At 36.5% G+C, this 23,528-nt stretch overlaps 1 protein-coding gene across 1 annotated transcript; it reads left to right on the top strand.

The window, feature by feature from the left end:
* Nucleotides 1–978: 978 nt before the first annotated feature.
* Nucleotides 979–22,996, top strand: LOC140139827 (ficolin-2-like). Its single transcript, XM_072161571.1, has 7 exons — nt 979–1,021; nt 4,492–4,776; nt 6,410–6,532; nt 10,843–10,965; nt 11,940–12,085; nt 21,332–21,593; nt 22,529–22,996. The coding sequence occupies exons 1-7, from the start codon at nt 979–981 to the stop codon at nt 22,741–22,743; spliced, it is 1,197 nt and encodes a 398-aa protein (XP_072017672.1). The 3' UTR covers nt 22,744–22,996.
* Nucleotides 22,997–23,528: the final 532 nt, after the last annotated feature.

The raw sequence follows: 23,528 nt of genomic DNA, 5'->3' as shown, positions 1-23,528 counted from the left end.
GCATGAAAGAACAACTCAAATTCATTCTCTGTGTCTATTGGGCATGTGAAAAATAGCATGTATGAAAGAATCACCCAATTCCATGATTTGAGTCTTGTAACACATTGATTGAAATCCAGTATGTATAAAAGTCCACTTGTAACACATTCATTGCTAGAGAATGACTTTTGAACAAAAGTGGGTTTAATAAAGGAAAGTGTGTGGTTTATATTACATGGCAGAATGCTTATCAACATTATACATACCTGTGTGCTTTATTTTGTATTATCTTACTAGTGGTAATCTCATTCTAACATTGTTGTCTTTGTATATGATTCAAAAAACCACCTAAGTCCAAAATTTAAAATGAACCCCACGAAGTCCCTGAAATGCTAATCGTCATACCTAATACAGGTTAATCCACTCATTTGCACGTAATTGACCAGTTAAGTCTAACTGAAGGAATTAAAATGATACACGGGTTTTTCTCTCCAAATAACTTCGCATGGACTTAGGTGGCTTTTGTATTCATGTATTCAATTATCACTTTCATGAAAGATGGTTCATCATGCATAGTCTAAATTTAGAAGGATTTCTCCAACCTTCATCCCCAAAGGTGGGTTTAAAAAAAACACATACCTTTAGGTGGTTTTTGTTTCATTTACTCATTATGACCCTTTAACATTTTGGTTATAAATTGAAAGAAAACCTTACAGCTATCATTTGTGTGAAAATAAAACAAAAATTCAAATTTTGCATGAAGCATATATTTTGAATTTACTTATAATAAACCATACCTTACGACTACATCATGCGCACGCGCAAAGTATCCGTGTCCAATTAATGTTTGTGAAAACCCTAGACTGAAGCGATGTGGTGTGATGATCTGATGACCTCACACCACAAATGTTTCCGAGCCGCAAACAAAAAGGCATTTTAATTATCGTTCTGGGCACCAACAAAAGAAGGTAACTATTGACTTTAAAGGAAAGATTCGCGATGAGACTACATAGCTGTACCACCTTACTGGTGGCCTTATCGGGTGAGTGTTAAAGTGCTAAATGTTTCTTACCGTTTCAATATCTCAGTGATATTTCACAAAATGAAACTATTCTACTTCAAATAATACGCACTTATAGTTTTCAGATTGTCTTTAATATTTTGTTTGAGTATAATTTTTGGTTTTACTCTTCCGTTGCTGAGCATAATTTTAAAATTACCTTCTGAGCAACATTAGATGTGTGTATTATTAAATGATTTCATAATGCTGTTGATAGCTATATGCAAAAGTGTCAAATCTTTATTATTTACTCAAAAGTAAAAGAACCGTTTCCACAATTTTGTTGACCTCTAATTATTTTCTCCCAGGGACTGTCGTGTACCGTCCACGGTTATGTACCGACGGTACATCATATTTGGGGACCACCTCCCCCCTCACATTGGTTACGCCACTGCGATAAACTACTACAACCCACGGGGTCCTCCGTTTGCGTTATCCATGAACATGCTTTGTACATAATTTATAGGCTCGCGATAGTTAAGGGATCTGAAATGAGCGTTTTGAGCGTTTCGACAGTATTTTTTTGTTGGACATGAGAGCACATCAGACATATCGAATTGCATTCTGAATACGAATACGAATGTTAATTTTGTGAAATTCACGATATAATACAAATTTTATGACAAATTATTAAAATTTGATATTTTTCACATTTTTGATATATAACAGTCCAAAAAGACCTAATTTCTTTTTTGGTGTTTTGGGGAAAAAAATCATATCTTCAAAACGAAAGGTCAAAATTTTCAATTGATCGTCGACTTTTTATCCCACCTACATACACTTTAAGGGATCTAAAATGAGCGTTTATTGCGTTTCGACATTTTTTTTGTGAACATATCAGATTTCGAATTGCATTTGAATAAAAGCATGTCTTTCTGATATCAAATAATTTAATTTTTGAAAATCACAATATAATACAAATTTTATGACAAATTATAAAAATTTGATATTTTTCAAATTTTTGATATATAACAGTCCTCGAAGTAAATTATATAAATCTAATGACATATTCTTAAAGTGTATGTAGCAGGAGGTTCATACCCCATCAATTGAAAATTGTGACATTTCATATTGAAGATATGGATTTTTTTCCCAAAAGACCTAATTTTTTTTTTTTTTTTTTTAAAAAAAATCCATATCTTCAATAAGAAAGGTCAAAATTTTCAATTGATCGTCGGCTTTTCATCCCAGCTACATACACTTTAAGATGATTTATAAAGTTTACTTCAAGTACTGTTAAATATCAAAAAATCAATTTTAATGATTTGCCATAAAATGTGTATTAAATTGCGAATTTCAAAAATCAAAATTATTTGATATCAGAATAACATTCTTCGTATTCAGAATGCAATTCGATATGTCTGATATAAATACCCTAATAAATACTGTCAAACGTTCATACCCCAGCCCTTAAGTACATATCATCAGATTTATAAAGTTTACTTCGAGTACTGTTAAATATCAAAAATATCAATTTTTAATCATTTGCCAAAAAATGTGTATTACATTGCGAATTTCAAAAAATCTAAATTATTTGATATCAGAAGGACATTCTTCGTATTCAGAATGCAATTCGATATGTCTGATGTGCTCCCACAATAAATACTGTCCAAACGTTCATACCCCATACCTTTAAGGGCATGTAATTAAGTTTATGTTATTGGTGTGTTTTTGAAATGTTAAAAATAGTTTTTGAAGAAAACAAATGTACGTAATTTATCAAATGAGTTGCATTATTCAAAATATTTTATCAAAGGAGGTTTACCCGCTGCTTAGCAACTAAAATAATGTAGAAATGGGAAGCATTGAAATAATAGGCATAGGTATACATCGTCATAAAGTCTACACAAAAAGAAACGCAGCTGTTATAAATACGCCTATAACTTCATATCTCATAATTGTTTCCACAATATTTCTATATAGAAAATAAAGGATGATTTATTTACGCGTATTTTGATACCCCATTTTGTCAAATGTCGTTCAATATTAGCAACACACTAGTGCTTTTAAAGAAAAATACCCGAATTTAAAAGTTACGGTTTACAGCGATCAATGATGGTTATTACGCAAGCATTGAGGCACGTAAAACCCTCCATTTATTTTCGCGCTGACTTCAACTCAATACAAATAGCGGCAACTATTAAATTCAGATATGTTTCGTTAAAACACTACTGTGTTGTTAATATTAAACAATATTGGACAAATGGGGTATCAAAATACGCATAAATAAACATCCTCCCTTTATGTTAAAATATTGTGAACGCAATCTATTACTGCGCTATAATTTTTATAGCACTGCGTTATTTATGTGCCGTCTTTATTTTAAAGCGCTGGAAGCCAGTGGTCCAATCAAAAGCGAAAGTTAATCACCATGATCACTCGCCGTGTTGAAGACGGATCCTTTGTTTAATTAAATTTAAATATTTAATTTGAATCATTGATACATTAATTTTCATATACGTTGGCATGGAAATAAATGAGTAATAAGCTAATTGATAAATAATAATAATTTGATACATAAGTTGATAAAATTGCTAATTTGTGTCATGTCGGAGAAAGTCTTATAACAATCTTATAACAATAACCATCAATAAGCTTTTTCCAGTCCCTTCATTACTCGGTTCCTGGTCTTACGCCCAACCCATCATCTACGCATCATCGTGTGTGCCCAAACATTATTTTGTGTTCAGTATACATGCAGAAATGCAACGAATAAGTTTGAAAAATTTAGGTATAATTTTTCAAACACCAATTTTCGAACAAATATTCCAGGATATCAAACAATCTTCTTGAATAATTTTGCTAACCAAATAATTTATGCCGCGAGTTCAATTTGGTAGCCTGCCTATCCGATGCATTTCAATGCTAATGCACTAGAACGTTTAGATAATTATAATAACACTCTATGCTTTCAGTTTGGACACAATTGTATACTAACAGTTGTTTGATGGCGTATAGAACTGTATACATTTTTTTAGAAAAGTTGAACACTGATGGCGCAATTTATCTTAGACCTTGTTTGCATTTTACCAGGGTAGACACTTGTACAATGGGATTAAAACATCATACAAATGAGTAACATAATTATAGCAAGGAAATTTTCAAACTACTTATTGTCATGCAATGAATAACTCGTATTATTAGGCTAAATTAAATTTGAAATACTAGTATTACATACCACCATGTAGCCATACCATTGGAATACGAGTCAGATGCTTTATCTTAATATTCAGAGTTCGAGTCTGGTACTAAAACCCGTACTCAGGCCCCCGCACCCCCCTGCGTACGGGCCTGCTGGTACTCACGAAGTGGCAAGGGTAAAAAACGAAGTAAACAACGCACCGTCCCACGACATCAATCACATGGTACGTAATGATTTATTGGTTTCACATTATGAACCCGATAACGGTAAATTTATCTCGTTATGTTTAACCACAATTTTGTTTATTCAGCATTATGTCTAGTTAACTGCCATGTGTGTGTGCTGAGGCAACGACCAGACCCAGCCCAAGGTGGCGCTTTGAGGTGGTCACTGCCGTATAACGAGAGATGTTTATGTCAAAGAGTGATAGCGCCTAGACATTTGTCTGTTTATTTATGTGCTGACACAGACATGATAGATGAATTTGAAGAAGATATACAACTGTGGTATCTAGATGACCCTACAGCATTAACCAATTGGACAAATTGGAATAATGAATCACTTGACATGTTATTAGACAGATCCGAATATTGTGGTAAGCATAATCTATATCCTTTCCTCGTTCGTAAAAAATATGCTTTCATTTCTGTTTCTCCGTATATAGATTAAAAAGAATAACATAGAAAACCGAATTCGATACTTGCATTCATTTCTAGGAATAAATGAGTGTACTTCTAGTCCATGTAAACATGGAGGAGCCTGTCACAACAGATTTGGAGAATATATCTGTACATGCATGGATGGTTACTACGGAGATCGATGTGGAAATGGCAAGTAATAGAAATTAATATAAAAAAAAATGATGGTGACGAATTGCAATACTTTCCCATTTACTCAGCGCCATATGCAAGCACTCGTGTGCATGTGATGATGGCTGCAATGGAGATAGAGTAACATTATTCGCCTGGCCCACGAATCCCAGACATTAAATATTTGTGCGCGTACGACACAAAATGTCTAAGGTCGATTTCTGGTTATACATGGGCCAAAAGTCAAAGCTTCAATGTTCGTCTAGCTTAGAGGTTTCAGAAAAGGAATAGTTTGCACTATCTGCGCCTCATAATTTGGTAACTATTTTGTCGTATTCGCACATATATAATTTTTTGTGATCCTTAGACCCAGACAAATTGTGACCAGTTCCAACAACACCCGGAACAAGTCGCCAGGCATGTTCTTGAGTTTTTAAAGATGACATTCCCATTAAAAAAAATCAAATTTTGAAATGTCAAAAACGCGACATGGTTTTGTCAGAACGGGTCACATTTAATATGTTTTTAGTGAATTTGGAGCATGTTTAAAATTTACCTCCTGTATAGCTCTGTAGGAGTTTTGAGGGACCATTTTAGGGCCATGGGGTTCAAATACCGCTTGACAGACAAAATATTTATATTCAGCATACCCGAATTAAAGCCATATTGTAACATTTCCATAAAATAGATTAGTATTCCTTTTCCATAAAATGTTAGCTTTTACTGTCAGATATATCCCCTTTTAATTCTGAGCCGAACAACGGAGAAAAAAAAAAAGACATTTGGAATTGATTACCAGCGCTGATATCACCAATGCGTGTCACTCTGTCGGTTATACTACGGTACGATCCTTTGATGTGCGTATGATTGTCCCACTTGCCATACACGTACGTACTGTTATGAACATCGCGTACGCGTTCGACTAATATTTTCATCGTAATAATTAAACGACGGTTCCTGCGTTTTAAAACAAAATTTCGGATTTGACAAAATTACAGCACCTAGAGTCTTGATTTTTGAAGGGGATATGGATATGTTAGTTATATCATGATAATCGTGTAAAAAATAGAATTTTGACTACTATTAAGGGCGTCCGTTTTAACAAATGTTACAATATGGCATTAACAAAAATAGTTTGGCTGCCAGATTTTACGCGAACTTATCGCTTGACACTTTAATAAATACTTTCAAAATAGAAACAACCTTGCATATCGCATGGGATACTGAATATTTTAACGCATTAATCGTATAATATCAACAGTAATATAAACACGCATTACTGATTTTGTTTCTTAAACTTTAACATTTTTCGAATCGTTTGTTTTATATCGAGTAATGAAAAATTACCGTCTCTTCAGAAAATATACTTTTAATAGATCATTGCCACACAATATCTTATTTCATGATGTTTGTGTGCAGATATTGATGAATGTAATTTGGATACTGACAGCTGTGACGCAAATGCTGCGTGCACCAATACCGTTGGTTCCTTCACATGTACATGTAATGCTGGTTACAGTGGAGATGGGGTAACATGCTCAGGTTTGTCTATCTTGTCGAAAGTCTATTCATTTTAAATATGTGTCACCTGAGTCAAAATACCTTTTGTCATAAAATTCACCATTTTCTATTATAATAACGCATTGACCCCTCCCCCTAGTCATGTGACCTAAACCCCATCCCGAGCTTACCAAGATCGTCAATACCTCATTCCTTTGCTGCTTTACTGCTGCGCTGCGTAGGGCTATCATCAAGCCTGTGCTGACAACGGTGTTCCTAGTTCAGGCCACCAAGTAAATCGAGTGCGATAAACTGGTTGAGCCTTTGCAGCCCGGTCCCCGCACTCCGTGCATCCGCGGGTATTCATGCTTGTCGGTGAACTTTAAAAACACCCCTTTTGCATCTCATTTCGCGAAGTTTTTAGGGGAAAATCACCCCTTTTTTTAGCGATTTCGCGAATTATTTGCCCTTCGAAAATATCCCTATTTTCGCTAAAACACGAACGATATTTCTAATACGCCCTTTTCTGGCAAAAACGCGTAGGCTGCTGATGAAAATACCCATTTTTTTTAATTTCGCGAACACGTGGTTTAAAAACACCCCTTTTGTGTGTTTCGCAAATCGCGTTTCTTCATCTGAAAACACCCCTTATTTCGCGAAATTTTCGACGAGCATGAATACCCGCGGATGCACGGAGTGCGGGGACCGGGCTTTGCAGTCAGCGTCTCACACCGAGACTGCACTCCTGGTTGTTCATACTACTATTCTCAGAGCCATTGATGAAGCTTGATGACAACAGTGGTTGAGCCAAGGACTGGGCATAATTGGTCATGCCCATAGAGTGTTTCAGTCCAACCTCGATAATTGCAGTAGTCAGGTCTTTGTAAAGGGATGCTATTCTGATAAGGTCGTCTACCTTATGGTGTCCCCAAGGGACATTGGCCCGATACATGTATTGCTCACCTATTAAATTCATGCCATTGGTAACTTTATTCGTAGTCATGGCCTCCAATATCACCTCTATGCCAATGATGTCCAGCTGATTATCACCTTCAATCCTGCTGTCCTGCATGTGCCGTGTTCAAACATTCAATCTGCATCCGTTTAGCTACAAGCATAACTCACCAGTAACAAGCTTAAGCTCAATATGACCAAGACTGAGTTTTTCACTACCTCTTCTGATTATCACTACATTAATTTAAAACATCTTACCCTTTATTTGAGCTGGAGATCTCCGTATCTTCATCCATAAATAATTTAGAGGTTATTTTTGACCATGGCATGAAGATATCCAGTTATGTCGCGCACTTGTGTAAAACTTTGAAATGGTGATTGGCAATATGTGGAAGATAAGGCGGTTCCTCAGATTTGATGCGTGTACTAATGCAGATAGGACTCTTGTCCTGTCCAAGATTGATTACTGCTCCACCTTAATGGCATCTCTCAGAAAAGCCTCACTCGACTGCAGCAACTCCAGAACAAGTGCACCAGACTCATCTTCGGAGAGCCAAAATACACTCATACTTTTCCTTTGCTTCATCGTCTGCACTGGCTTCCAGTTGCTAAACGTCTCCAATTTCGCACTCTCGTCCATTTTATTAGGTTCTGGGTTAATCTACACATGAATACCTGTCCTCCATCATTCATGCCCATCATTCTGGGTATTCATTGCTCTCTACTGCTGCCACTTGCCTTTCCATTCCGAAATCCCACAAGTTGGCTGGTGACAGAGTAGTTTCCATCATTGCCCCTGTTTTATTGAATGTCTTGTCTTCCCACATTCGTGACTCTGCTAATATCCGAACCTACAAGAAGAACCTGAATTATCCAACCAATAGATGGAATTATATCACTCATACATAAATTCTAGACAGTTCATTGGTTGATAGCCATTTATCATTTTTATCATCAGCTTCTCCGTGTGATAGTTTCTACCATCATAGTGCTGCGCCAAGCCGTGCGCGCTGACTCATACTCGGCCCATTCCATGTCAACTCCAGGGATGTGCACCGCAGCACCTCTTCATTTTTTCTTTTTCTGTGTGGTGGTATATTGATGAGAAAGTAAATCCTGAAAATTTGAGCTTCATACTCCATTTCGTTTTCCCGTGGCATCAATTTGCAAATTTAAAAATCAGCGTACAACTCTGTGTCGCAACGCAAACCTTACGATGTTTGGAGCCATAAATGTAAAAGGAACCCTTTAATATCTGTGAAAAGTTATCCAAGAACATTTTTGTAAATACCTGAATTGATATCAGAAAATTGTCTCCTTTGGTTTTCAGATATAGGGCCCTCAAAATGTAACTTCGTCCAGTTTTCCAACTTTGGGGGGTAATAACTCAGCTAAATGTATTCTAATATGCTCAATATTTTTAAGAGTAATGTCCTACCAAAGGGCTCTGACTTATCAAAAAAATTGACGCATAAAATACATTTACTTTTGGAGTTCTGGCCCCCCCCAAAGTTGGTCCTGAAAACGAAGTTGCATTTTGAGGGCCCTATATCTTTTAAAGTAAAGGAGTTCTTGGACAAGTTTTCTGATAGCAGATTTGAATTCTTGATGCCAAAACAGTACCCCAGGATTCATACTTTTCCAAAGTTTTAAAGGGTTCATTTATACATTTATGGAAAATTCAAAATCGTCTTCGCTTGGAGTAGACATATTTTACGCTGACCCCCAAATTTCAAATTGATGCCACGGGAAAAGGAAATGGAGTATGAAGCTCAAATTTTCAGGATTTTACTTTTCATCAATATCTACCACCACACAGAAAAAAAAAAATTGAAGAGGTGCTGCGGTGCACATCCCTGAGTTGATATACTTCGCCGATTTAGTTATGGGGTGAACACGAAAATATTAAGTATGTCACATGTATGTATTTCCTATAATTTGCGCACTTCATTACATGCGTATATGCTGCGCCTATTGCGTTTTTCGCTAAACATGCGTACATTTGTTTTTCGCATTTCAAAATTGCGTGCGTGTATGAAAAGAAACAATTACGCACTTCATTGCATGCGTAGTTGCTGCGCCCATCGCGTTTTTCGCTAAACATGCGTGCGTATATACTGTGTCATTCGTTTTTAAACATGCGCGAGCTGTCATGCTCTTCTAGTGAAGACGCGTACGCTTTCAACGCTGTGAATGTATTTGTTTTGTTTTGGAGTTACAGTTCAGTGTTCAGCTATTTATCTGATGATCGCCGTTTTAGGCGTGAAACTCCGAGTAATAAATCATGCTGTTATAACATAATTACGTTGTTTTATGTATTTTATTTCCTATCTTAAATAGTATTTTTGAGCAACATAATTTATGTATGAGTGATATAAAGCAAATATTAACTTAAGTTAACTTAAGTCTTAAATTCGTGTAATGGTCGAAATATAATCACTCGGTAAAAGATGTATTGTGGAATGGAACAATCCATCTTTCACCTCGTAATTATATTTCGACCATCACACTCATAGACTGGTAATATTTGTATACTATACCACCACAGATGTGGTGTATATTGAAACAACGATACTACTAACCGCTTTCCCTGGCTGTCCTTTTTCATCTACATTTCCTAATTATAATCTAGACTCCTTCAATCCAACCCGATAACATTCCATTCAGCGTGTGAGTCAATGAGAGGGGACGATGTTTAACAAGATTTTTTTGTTTTGTTTTGTTGTTGTTGTTTTTTTGTTTTGTTTTTTTTCCTGTAACCAATCAAATTTCGATATAGTCGTTTTCATGAATTATTCATAACTTTCTAAAATGATTTATGATTAGTTATTCGTGAGTTCTTTGTCTCTGGTGTTATGAATGAAATTACGCTGGGCGTTTGGGAGTGCGTTTAGCCCAATGTTTTTGCACAGATCTCACTGTAGTAAAAACCCGGGTAAAAAAGTGAACACTGCAGGTTGCAGAAAGCCACTCCTTCGAGGCTATACACACAATACACACAATTATTGTAAACACGGATACAAATTGACATTTTCACTCACTTCTGGAATTAGTAAGCAATATAAATCTTCGGCAAGTCGATTTTACTTTTCGTCATGTTAACGTGTCAAAGCACTGGTTCTGTAATTTGAAGTTTCAAGCCACGTGGAGGTTCCAGTAGGTACAAAGAATGACGATTAATATTCATAAAATACTTAGTAGGGTCATATTTAGGATTTTCGTGACCGTGACATCGGTGGAGGGATTGAGTGTTGATATCGGTTCTTTGAGAATAAAATAAGCTCCTATGTCCTAAATAGGGGGCAAACTGAAATACACTTTCAGACATTTATCACCACCATTATACATGTAGGATGAATATCACGCTCTTAACTAAAACGTATATTTAATATTTTAAGATGATGATGAGTGTGCCAGCAGCCCTTGCCTTAATGGAGGTACGTGTATCGATGGAGTCGATATGTACACATGTCTGTGTCCGTCAGGATATGTAGGACTTCAAGGACTTAACTGTGAAATTGGTAAGCATTGATTGACATGGTTCATACTTTTTTGTACATTGGAAATAATGGGTTGGAGCCTATCAGTGTATCATGTGTTGGGACACATATCTTTAACGTGCTTTTTGTTTTCCCCATCATTCTCGTATTCTTACTTTCTAAAATGTTGTGCAAGTAGTTTAAGCCACATTCATCCCAATTACATAAAGCAATGTTTTGGCCCAGCGGATGATTTAAGCACTTCCCACCACGCCACTGTGTTGACTTGCGGTTAGCACAACTGTGTGAGTGATTATGACACCACTGCTCGCACATTGCATTGACGGGCATGGTTAAATTTGAATTTGGACTGATATCTTTACAATAAAAACGCATTTAAATGCTAGTCGATTTCACATTTTATGGTACTTATTTATCCTTTATGCATACATCACTTTTGTTCTGAAATCGACCAAGTAATAATGACACACGCACAATTCTTAAACAACATCTTTTGCACAGAATTCAATGGGATTTGAAAAGTAAAGTGGTAGTTGAAACTCTAGTGATAACACGTTTGCAGTGCATGATGGGGCTTCCTTAATTCATCCTCTGGTTTGGGCAAAACTGACGATATGACTCCAATCAACATTATTCCGGGTGGGCTGGGGTCGATTTTTAAACATGTATGTAAACTGTCGCTAGCGCTGTTATTACAACCGTATAAACGAAAGAGAGGAATAGAGATCGATTTCTGTGCTGTATATGTGTATAATTGTCATCAGCAAGCAACTTTGTTAGCCCAATTGGGTATAAATGACGTCAAAACACCACTAGCGTTTGAATAATTACAGTGGCAATGTGCTCAAAGTTTAATACTGCAGGTGATGTTTCTAAAGCTATAATTAACATAAGAATAACTTTGCGATATCTGATTTCAAAGTAAAATTTGAGTACAGCTAAGAACTGTCGGGACTACCCTTTAGAAACAAATGACACACCTTTATCTTTCCCAGAACCTCAAGACTGTTATGAGATCTTAACCACATATGGAAGAAACACGAGTGGTATTTATTGGATCTATCCCATTATAAGCGGTAATTCTATAGCAACAAGTATGCAAGTATGGTGTGACATGGATCAAGATGGGGGAGGCTGGACTGTGAGTAATGTTAATATTCTTGCTTGTTTTATACTTTGTTAATCAATTCACATACTTTTAATGTCATCATTGTATGTATACATTAATACGACATCTCTAAAATGGCATAATTTCATCATCAAACAATAAATATAAATATACAGGGTGATTTAAAATTTAAAAAACATTGACATCGTAATGGGCTTGTATGTATCCTATTATTGGTGAAAAATCATGGCTTTACCTCCGATAGTTTAGAAGAAAAGTATATTCTTAAGAAACACATCAAAAACGATGTGGCACACAGCTGAGTATTTTATTCACACTATCTATTCTACAGATTTGTGTGCTCACTCAACTGATACTCAAACAGTTTCAGTTCAACCGATTTTTATGAAAATAATACGAATTGATAAATAAATAAAGTAAAATAAAATGCTTACCCACATTTAACAATTTTCTTATTGCAAGCTGTATAGACCACATTACATGTGACGTCATTGTCCGGCAGTATGCGGGCGAATTATGACCATTGTTCTTTGCCCTGCAGTGTGCGTACGCATCGTAGTTTGCTGGCACGTGCATTTTAAATCGTCCACCACATTTCATATGGTACAAGAAAGCCATTGAACAGTGTAGCGGCTCGTTCAAGCATATCGTTAGACGAGTCCCTTGCCTTTGTTGACAAATAATGTTTTAAGCTATGTTTTGTAATAATATTGGTGAAAAAGTTCTTTACATTATAGGTAATGGATATTGCACCAGTACCATTTCTATTTGAATTAATATTTCAAATCAATGGGTCGTTTGTTCTATTACATATTATGATACAGTAATGGCCACCAACCTGAAAGTCGTGAGAACTTTGTTAAATTTGTACTTTCTCGATATGATACAATAATTTTAGCAAACCTGACATTGTACATCAGTATTATTGATTTAAAAATGTGAAAAACCCCATTTGTCTTGGTTTTTGTGCAGTACATGTATAATCATGTTAGCTGCATTTGGTTACTGGGGCATTTAGAGAATTCAGATAAACTTAGCTCTGTGTGTTGGTCTAAAAATGGGATGATAACTTCAAAATGCGATAACTGCATGCAAAATTTCAGTTGCAGGACATACCGTAAAACCCCGTCTACAAGGATATACCTAAGAAACGCCCTCAATAAAATTGGTTGCTTTTTGTATTTGGAGTTTGAGCAAATATATACTGGCACTGGGTGGCTATGCATTCCATCTAAGTATGTTGTAACACCAATCAATTGTATTGACATAATAACGACTGTTTCGTATATCAGGATCGTATAGCTCAATTGATAGAGCGTCAGACTTTGGAACTGAAGAGAGCATGGTCCGGGCACCGGTTCCGTTTTTTCATTCTCGTTTAATTTTTAACTTTTGACATGTTCTTTTTATCTTTCTTCAAATCTACCTTTCTACTTTTAATTTTAGGTGGTTTTTTTTTGGTGTTTTTTTTGGTTTTTTTTTTAGTTTTTTTTTATAGTTTTTTTTAGTAATTTTGTGGTCTTATAGAAACTAGTAAAATAAAATAATAGCGAAACCCACGGTTAGACAGATGTGTTGTAACTACTTGTCTGTCCTCGTCTTTGCAATAAAACCTATGTTGCACCTTTGTGCCATCCCAATTCTTGAGGAATGGTAGGTAGGGTGCGTTTTTGGCTTAAGCACGATTTTGTTTCTACTTATGTGTATAAGTATGTCATCAAAAAGACCGGCCACCACCGTGGCCGCGTCTCTTTTAGATTAGCTTTCTTGCGGCCAGAACGGTCGACAATGGCAACTGCGTTCTCATCGTGGGGGTTGTACCTTCCCCTACGACTAGCCCGCTGTTGCCATAATGACGCATTCCGACCGCAAGAAGCCCGCACAAGAACACTTTCATCGTGCTGGAAAATATATGAAGCAAATCTAATCTAAGCATTTTAATGTTGTATACAAGAACCTGTTCCAACTTACTGCAGGGGTGTTCAATTTAGTTAATACTCTTGGTCCTTTGTACGAACTTAATATATGCATCTTCTACCCCTCGCCAGAATGAAAGACTTGTGATGAAATCAAAATAAATATTGTTCTGTTGCCACAATTGCAGTTTTTTCATTAAAAAAAAATAGATGAGGAATAATAATTATTCCATATTTGAATCTATTGTCCCATCAAGAATAGAGTGTCTTCAAAAACTTCAATCAATTCATCTGACAAAGGAAACTATTCTGGTCATTCAATTTTGTTTCGCTTGCACCTGTTATATCACAGGCGTTGGTAGAGAAGGCACACTTCTCTACCGAAGTAGTGATGTAAACACTAACATGATTAATTACCATAGCTAGCAATGGACATACACTACTTTTTGTTCCACTTGAACCCATACTCATAGGCTATTCGCTGTCGATGTGACGTAATTAATCGGATTAACTACCATAGCAATTGATGAATACAATTTCGAATATATAGCCCTGCACTTCATCGTTCACGTGGCACCTATGCATTGAACCATAGTTGTCAAAGAAATGCTAATCACTCGCCATGTAAGATTAGTATTTATGAAAAGAGTGGTATTCAATCTATGTTTGGTGACATACGCGGGTGATTAGTGCAATCTGCTTGATGGTAGTTATTGCGATTATTACGTCACTTCGACAGCGAATTGTAGTATAGACGAATCCAACAAGCCAAGTGATGGTCAGAATTTATTCGGCCATTATATATGCTGGTGAAGTTACGTAATTAATCGGATTAATTACCATAGCAATAGGTGAAAACAATTTTGAACATATCGCGCTGCGCTACAAGCAGGTTACACTCATCACCTGTTACTGTGTATGTCTGCAATCATAGATTGAATACAATACTGGTCTTTTCAAAGATACTAATCTTACAGGTGCAGCATAATATGGTTCAATGAAGAGGTACCGCCTGAACGTATCAGTGTAACGCGGTATATTCAAAAATTGTTTCCCCCTATTGCTATGGTATTAAACCCAATTATTCCTTAACTTCGCCGCCGTATTGGAATAAAAAAGAAGGATGTGAGTTCATAAGGGCAATGTCGGGGATTATAGGTCACAATCGATGTGGAGAGATGAGAGGTCCGACCAACAGCCATTATAGCGAATGGTTCATGTTCAACTATTCCAGCGGACGGTCTGTGGCTAGTAAGGAATCGTCTTTGACCACATGCGCAGATCTGTCTCTTCAGGAAGATATTTAATATCCCGAATTTATAATAGGCCTATGCCTACCAGTTCCATAACCGATCTGCTAGAGAATATTTGTTACCATGTTTAATAAATTCGTATTTATCGTATAATAAAATGTAGCCAAATGTATATTATGTGTCACACGGTTTTCTGCTGAACCACTAGCAGGCTATGTTACCACATCTATGAGCGTGTTTATAGTGGGAGCAGATGTGCGGTACATTGCGGTACAATTTCTACCCGGTTAGAGATTATCCGGATACTTGCCCACTATAAACACTAGCAGTATATGTATGTACGTACATCGATAATCCTTCTCATACCGATACCTATTGTGGCGAGATATTCCCACTATAAGACACACCGCACATAATTGGTATACCAACTAACATTATCGTACATTCTTCAATGACCCGTGAGAATGCGCGCAGGGCATTCGGAACGATTAATACCGCAAGAGTTATCAAAACAGAGCTACATTCACCAATATGATCATGGCGTTGAACATGGGCTGTTTTGATAACTCTTTGGGGGTGAGAATTTACATTCCCCATGTCCTGCGGCATCCTACGCATCATGAAGTTGGTAAGCTTGTGCGGTACTTCCGGTAATACAGCACACAATTTATACTGGTGTGTTTATAGTGGGAATATCTCACCACAATATCCTTCGGTTTAGAAGGATATCGATGTACCGTACATACATATACTGCTAGTGTTTATAGTGGGCAAGTATCCGGATACTCTCTAACCGGGTAGAAATTGTACCGCAATGTACCGCACATCTGCTCCCACTATAAACACGCTCATTGTCGACTTCCTATACGATAAATATAAATTTAATACTCCGTTGGTGAGCGACGGGCGACTGGAATTTCACCGAACGCAAGAAAAGGAGTTCTATCTGATTGGCTAGCAATCGATCGCTTAGGTCGCTTAGTAGTCAACTACAAACTCAAAACTGAGCAATGTGTTCAATTCGATTGAAATCGATATTCTATTATTGCCGTAGATAAAGAGAGTGATAGTGTGTCAATAATGTACATTGTATTGCAGCTGGATTTTACATGCATTCTTTTATATAAATTTTTTCTCAAAGAGTTGAAAATGATCACAATTTTTACTCAGGATTTCAAATTTTTACCCGCAAATTGCAGTTAAACATATCCACAGCAAAATACCGGTCCTCACTAATTAGTGTATTTAATTTCCAGTTAGTGTATTTAAGATAAAACCTGACAACAAATAAAATTTTCTTGCAATAGAAATATCATATGGGATACTGATATAGTAGGCCGCAACCACCACAACGTGGAGCTGCTACGCGTAGCTGACTTTTTGCTCCGTGGAGCCAAATTGACCAATCATGATCAAGTTAGAGTTTTTCATTACTCGGAGGTAAAACTGACTAATTAAGTACGACTTACTCATTACGTGAAGCGAATTTATTCATTAAGAATTTGCCAGACGAGCGTCACGTAGTTGCAAGATATCCTCGGTCACGAAAGTTATGATTTATGAAAAGTACGAACTGACTTATTATAAGATGGACATGCACTCATAAGAAACTCATACAGTATTGTACATAACTATATAGCTAGGCAGAGTGGTGGTAAACTATGCACACAGTTCTGCGATCTGCAGTGTATCGCCGGGAGCTAATTTGTATAACTTGCACGGTGTCCCTGCGGAATTCGACCTTCAGCAAACTGCAAACCAGTTCGGATTTACTTTATATACTAGTAGTAGGCCATACATACTGTAGTTACTGTCCGTTTTCCTATACACAATACTCAGTGCGCTCACCATTGACGCGTGACCTCTACAAATAGTGTATGTTAGAAGTATAGGCCATTGCCTAGTTGACGTCACTGTGTAAAAAATAACCGGCCAATATTTAAAGTATTCTCTGAAATTCTAGAAAATATAGTTTTTAACATGTCCTAAATTTTAGCTAATTTAGGTGTTTGGAAATATTGGTACTTTAGTGTTTTAGGAAGGATATGTAAACGACAGATAACACCAAAAAATATGAAGAAATTATTTCTAAACCGTGTTAAGTCATCAAGCTTCTCATTTTCAAGAACGCTGGTTAACAATAAGCAGACTATTGTCTCATTTCGTAAACAAAAGCCCACAGTAGTGTTACCTTGCGTTCGCTTTATAATCGTTCACCCAACTGAAACTATAATACCAGCTCATTGCTCATTGCACAGGTAAAACAGACACAAGTGCAGTGTGTATTTAACCAGAGAAGATCTGATGTAACATAGTTGAGCTGTTTTCATTGAGTGTTATCTTGGTTTAATAGCTTTTAATAGGGTTTAAGTCCTTCAAAGGTCGTGGTGAGTTCTACTGTAGACATGACTGCATCATGATTATTTTAAAGTCAACAACATTCAACAATATGATCACCGTGATAGTATGAGAGTATCAGTACCGTGGGTGTCAGTGATCCTGGCCTGACACAGTAGACAAACAAACAAACAAACACGCCACACACATGACACATGCATGCAAGGTAACATTGACTATACACTAATCAAACAATGGTATTGATCCTGTACAACTGGTCGTGGTTCATTTACAATCGATTCATTTAAAATCCCCATAGTAAACATTAATTTTGGCAAGAGTTTTCTCTCTGACGAGGATGCATCCACTGGCTCCGCGTAATGAAAAGATCTAACATGATTGGTCAATTTAGCTCCGCGAAGCGAAAAGTAAGCTACGCGTAGCAGCTCCACGTTGTGGCGGTTACGGCCAGCCATATATTGATCATGCGAAAATCGTAAAACATAGAAAAAAAGAAACAGTGTGGCAGGCTCTCAAAATCTCAAATTGTATGCTTAGCCTAAGTCGCACAGCCTATCATGAACAAAATCATTATGCGTAGTTGTTGAAAAACGTGAGGATTCATCGTACTATCACGGCAATTTTTAACACGAAGATATAGGGATGATGACGGTGTGTGACAATGACAAAGGTGAATTTTGATGATTTTTACGATCGTCCGGATGAGCAAATCACTGAATGGGTCTTTAGTTCCCTCCTCTCCTTATCCTGCCAATATTATATGAATCAAAGAAAAATAAAGAAAAATTAAATTAAACAAGAAAAAAAGACAAAGAAAAGAAACAATCAAAGAAAAACAATAGAATAAATTAAACTAAATTAAACTAAATATGAAAAAAAAGGATCACGAAAGGAGTCTTTAGAAAATGCAAGAAAATATAAATGAAAAGTTTGAACAATATTTTGTTTATAAAAGTTTGTGTGACCGTGATGAGGCTCGAACTCACCATCTTCCGATCTAAAGAACCAAAGTCTTATGCCTTGCCAAGTGAGCTATGCTCGTGAGATGCGAAATAAAGATAAAATAATACATTGTTTACCTGCTTGTGTCGGTAAATGATTTGCTCAAATTCCATTATTGTGGAGGGCGCTAGCGTGAAATTTACTATCATCACAGTCGCTACTATTCCTTGTAGACGGGTTTCTACGGTATACCATTACTTTCTATGATAGTTTATTTTCTTATGTACAAGCTCCACAAATACATTAAAAAAGTTGGGTACAGTTCAATTTAAATCACCCTGTTGACAAATCATTCACAAGGATCTGGAAGTTTTTGAAAAAAAGAATCCCTAATTACATGAGCATAAAAAAACTTTCCCCACTATCACTAAAATCATTTCCCATCTAACTGTGTATACTATAATGCATGAAAAATTCCTAGTGCAAAAATATCCAGCGAAAGAAACTTGCCCTGACCTCAACTTCCAGTCCTCCTCCAAATCAAATGGTGGGTACCTTGCCCATGGTGATGTAAACGTTTTCCTTGTCGATGGGTGGTGTACTAACAGGAATCTCAATTTTCAAGAATCAAACTAGAAAATCTAAACATCCCATAAAAGGACAGACAATCGACTTTCGTTTGCGTTTTTTAGTTCCGAAAAGATTTCACAAGAATTCCACGTTTAAGGATGATATATTACCTTCTTCAAGTTTTGTTAAAACTTTAAACATGTGAGGCAAAGAAACTGTTCGCTTAACAATACCATTGATGTGTCGGACAGGACCAGCTACATCACACCCGGTGATACTGTAGCAAGAAACCCGGATAGCCATGCTGACCCCCATTGAACTTTGTATCCTAGATTGGCCAAACTATACGTTTCCTAAATCCTTTCTTTTCATGGGGTTTATGCAGACCCCTTCAAGACCAGTCTTGGAATTTTGCGAAAAAATATTCAATTCTTAATGTCTGTATTATTGTAACTTTTTGTCACTGATATTAAGTGAATAATGAATTCAATAATATATTATGTCTAAAATATGAAATACCACAAAAATATTTTGAGATCGTTGGTGATTCCTAGGCTAACCACCTACCAATGCCAGCTTCCAAATCAAGATTATCAGCAAAAAATAAAGTCTGCACAAAAAGTAACTCAGCTGTTATAAATACGCCTATAGTATAGATTCAGTACTAATAATTGTTTTCACAATATTTCAACATAGCGAGAAGGAAAATTTATTTACACGCATTTTGATACCACATTCGTGAAATGTCGTTCAATATTAACAACACAGTAGTGCTTTTACAGAAAAATAACCGAATTTAAAAGTTGCAGTTTACAGCGATCAATGGTTATAACACGGAGGTATCATATTCGTGGAGGCGCAATAGATTACATAACGCATTGTAACTTTGTGCCGATTTGAAAATCCGCCAAGCTATTCATCGAGAGGTACCTTTTGTTCAAGACAAAAGAGTTCCGCCATTAAATCGGTAACTAACCTGACAGCGTATTAACGCTTTACCAGGCAGGCTACTGTCAATAGAATGTCATGTGAAAGCGCCCACTTGACTGAGCGGTACCTATTGTCCTGATTAAACCCAAGGGTGTGACTGAGTGTTCACCAGCACACAAAATCACACTATACCGTCGAAGTACAAGTATTTACGACCCATCTTTATTTAGGCGCCTCATTTAAATCAATTCAATAGAGTTATTGATCGATTACCGTAACAACGTGCCATAGCTGCTATGTATATAGGTCTATCTGTGTCACTATCTATAACTAACTCCTTCGCAGTAGGCCTATAGTATGTTATAGGCCTGTTCAATGAAGTTAAATGGGTTTCTTAATATCACGAATATCCAAAGGCCAGTAGAGGCAATTGAGGTAGTGAAGGAGGAGTCGAGGGATGAAAAGCGGATGTGTGATCGTGATTGTAGGGAGGGGAGGAAGACAAAAAGAAAAAGAAAGGAAGATGGGGCGAAGGAGAGAGAGAGAGGGAGACGGAGAGCGATGGCGTATAAATCCTCCGAATATTTTGCCAGGAGAATTTATTCCACTTTTGTCCCATATTTCAACAGTTTAGTTTCAATAGGCCTGTGGTAACATTTTTCGCGCGCCACTGCTAAAGTGTAGGAATAAGAAAGAATAAGTGCAGAGAAAGGAAAAGAAAGTGATGAATAAAGAAAATAATTATTATTATAGAAATTAAGCATATTATAACAGCACTAGGCAGCCATTCAATGATGCCAAAACCTTTATACGTTACGTAATTAAAACACCCAGTCAGATGTATTTCACACCTGCCAAACACAAGTCACCCAATTTCGAAAACTGGACGTTGAATGCACACGCTTATGTATCTTGATTTACTGCATTTTCCAATATGTCAGCGCTCTAATCGGAAACAATAGAACAAAATACCCTGCAGAGCGTTGGGTTATAATGCCAGCACTGTAAACACGTAAAGCCCACCATTATCTTCGCGCTTACTTCAAATCAATACAAATAACTGCAACTTTTAAGTTGGGGTATTTTTCTTTCAAAACACAAAATTGGACAAACGGGGTATCAAAATGCGCGTAAATAAATCATCCTTCTTTTTATGTTGAAATATTGTGAAAACAATTATTAGTTCTGAATCTACAGGCGTATTTATAACAGCTGAGTTACTTTTTGTGCAGACTTTATATACACTTGATTCAGTGATATATGGTATATCTCTATTTATCTAAGATCAGGTGTTTCAGAGACGTGTTGATGGTTCAGAAGATTTTTATCGTTACTGGGCAGATTATAAGGCTGGATTTGGTGACCTTGCAGTCGAACATTGGCTTGGCAATGATAACATCTATGCCCTAGTTAACAATGGCAAAACATACGAATTGAGGTTAGACTTAAATGACGGCTTGGAGTGGGTGTACGTGTTGTATGCGTCATTTGTCATCAGTGACGAGTATGGTGATTACAAATTGAAGCTTGGAGCATATATTGGCGGAGGAGGTAAGAGTAAGCAAAAGACGAAGACAAAGAAGAAGAAGAAGAAGAAGAAGAAGAAGAAGAAGAAGAAGAAGAAGAAGAAGAAGAAGAAGAAGAAGAAGAAGAAGAAGAAGAAGAAGAAGAAGAAGAAGAAGAAGAAGAAGAAGAAGAAGAAGAAGAAGAAGAAGAAGAAGAAGAAGAAGAAGAAGAAGAAGAAGAAGAAGAAGAAGAAGAAGAAGAAGAAGGAGGAGGATAATTACATTATAGTGCTCATAATGTGGCGGATTTAGGGGAGCCTGAATTTGAGCTTTGTTTGGGTACATATATCGGACTTTATGTAAAATTGCTCTATTATTATTAAATTTAAGTAATTGGTATTCGCGAGAGCTGAAAAAGGAAGGCGCTAAAAATATTGTTCTTAAAATTGTTACGTACTAGAAAGTTTGAAAGTCTTTTTGCTGATGTTCTAATAACATTATGCAATTGTATACCCCTTGTAAAGATGCAAACAAGATTTCAGATAAATAGCGCCATCATTGTTCAACTTTTCTTTAAAATGACTCCGTTTTACATGCCATCAAACAACCGTGACTACATTATGGAATGTACATGGAAAGTACACTCCAATATATATTTAGTCCGCGTGGTTTATGTAGATCCCTTTCAAACTTGTCTTGGCACTTCGTGAAGAAATATTCGATACTTAATAACAAGACGTACTTGTATAATAACAACAGACGCATATGACATTATTCAGCAACACTGTTATAGTTAATATAGTAACGTTATTACTTTTGCTTAAGTTCTCAAAAACATGACGGAGTGTCTTTGTAAGACCACGTTGTATAATTCCGATTTAATAACAGTAAAAAAAAAGAAGAAGAATACAACCTTGTAGGATCCAGCAACAATGAAAAAGAGGTTGGTCACGTTTATTACTTTATGCTTGTTTTCCCCAGCGGGCGATGTATTTACTCCTCATGACACCCTCGCATTTTCAACACGCGATGTAGATAATGATAGTAGTCGTAGAAGTAACTGCGCCGACACGTACAAAGGTGGTTGGTGGTACGGGGCTTGCTATACAGCCCACTTGAATGGACTCTATGAGGGTATTACTTATAATAGCTATTCATTAGCTGCAACGGAGATGAAGGTGCGCCCAGATTCTTAAAATGTGTGACTTGAATACATGAATTCCGTAAAAGTGGCGTTGCCAAGGAGCTCATTTTTGTGACATGTACTGAAATTGGACCAAACAGAACTGCAGTAGTCAAAATGAGGAAAGACAAGGGCTTGCGAAAGCATTTTGACAGTTTTCCATGGAAGGTATTGCTTTACTCTACGAATAACTCCTATACGCTTAGATATGTTAGAAGATAAATAATTTACATGTTCATTCCATGATAGATGTGAATCAATGGTAACTCCTCAATATTTATACTTTTTCACTCTTCACTCTTTCAATTTGTTCATTTCCATAGACAAGAGAAACATTGTTAAACTTGCGAAGAGCTTGTCTTGTTCCAAATAACATCAGTTTAGTTTTCTTTATGTTTAGAGTTAAATTGTTAGCCTGGAACCAATCAGCAATGTTATTCAAGTTAGCATTAAGATCATTTTGCAGAATATTGGGATCAGATGAACTAAATAAAAGAGCTGTATCATCAGCATACATTACACACTTACAGTTATAATTTACAGGCTCAGGCAGAGAGTTTACAAATAACGGTCCCAAGATTGATCCTTGAGGGACACCGATACCAATTTCCTTAAAATCTGAAAGGGTAGAGTTTATATTTACTGCCTGACATCTACCACTAAGATACGAGCGAAACCAATTAATTGCATTACCTTTAATACCATATGATATAAGTTTAGAAATAAGAAGGTCATGGTTCACCGTGTCAAATGCCTTCTTTAAATCTAAGAAAATTTAACCTGTAACTTTACTGTAAA

This window comes from Amphiura filiformis, chromosome 2 (genome assembly GCF_039555335.1).
Source record: "Amphiura filiformis chromosome 2, Afil_fr2py, whole genome shotgun sequence".
Lineage (NCBI taxonomy): Eukaryota > Metazoa > Echinodermata > Ophiuroidea > Amphilepidida > Amphiuridae > Amphiura > Amphiura filiformis.
Note: the sequence above shows the minus strand (reverse complement) of the source record. Positions and strands in the feature narration are given on the sequence as shown.

Excerpts from the sequence above, each read along its gene's own strand:
- LOC140139827 (XM_072161571.1), top strand. The coding sequence starts at position 979 with ATGAGACTACATAGCTGTACCACCTTACTGGTGGCCTTATCGG. Across the intron at positions 6,533-10,842 it reads AGATGGGGTAACATGCTCAG|ATGATGATGAGTGTGCCAGC; the intron begins GTTTGTCTATCT and ends TAATATTTTAAG. Across the intron at positions 21,594-22,528 it reads AGCATATATTGGCGGAGGAG|CGGGCGATGTATTTACTCCT; the intron begins GTAAGAGTAAGC and ends TGTTTTCCCCAG.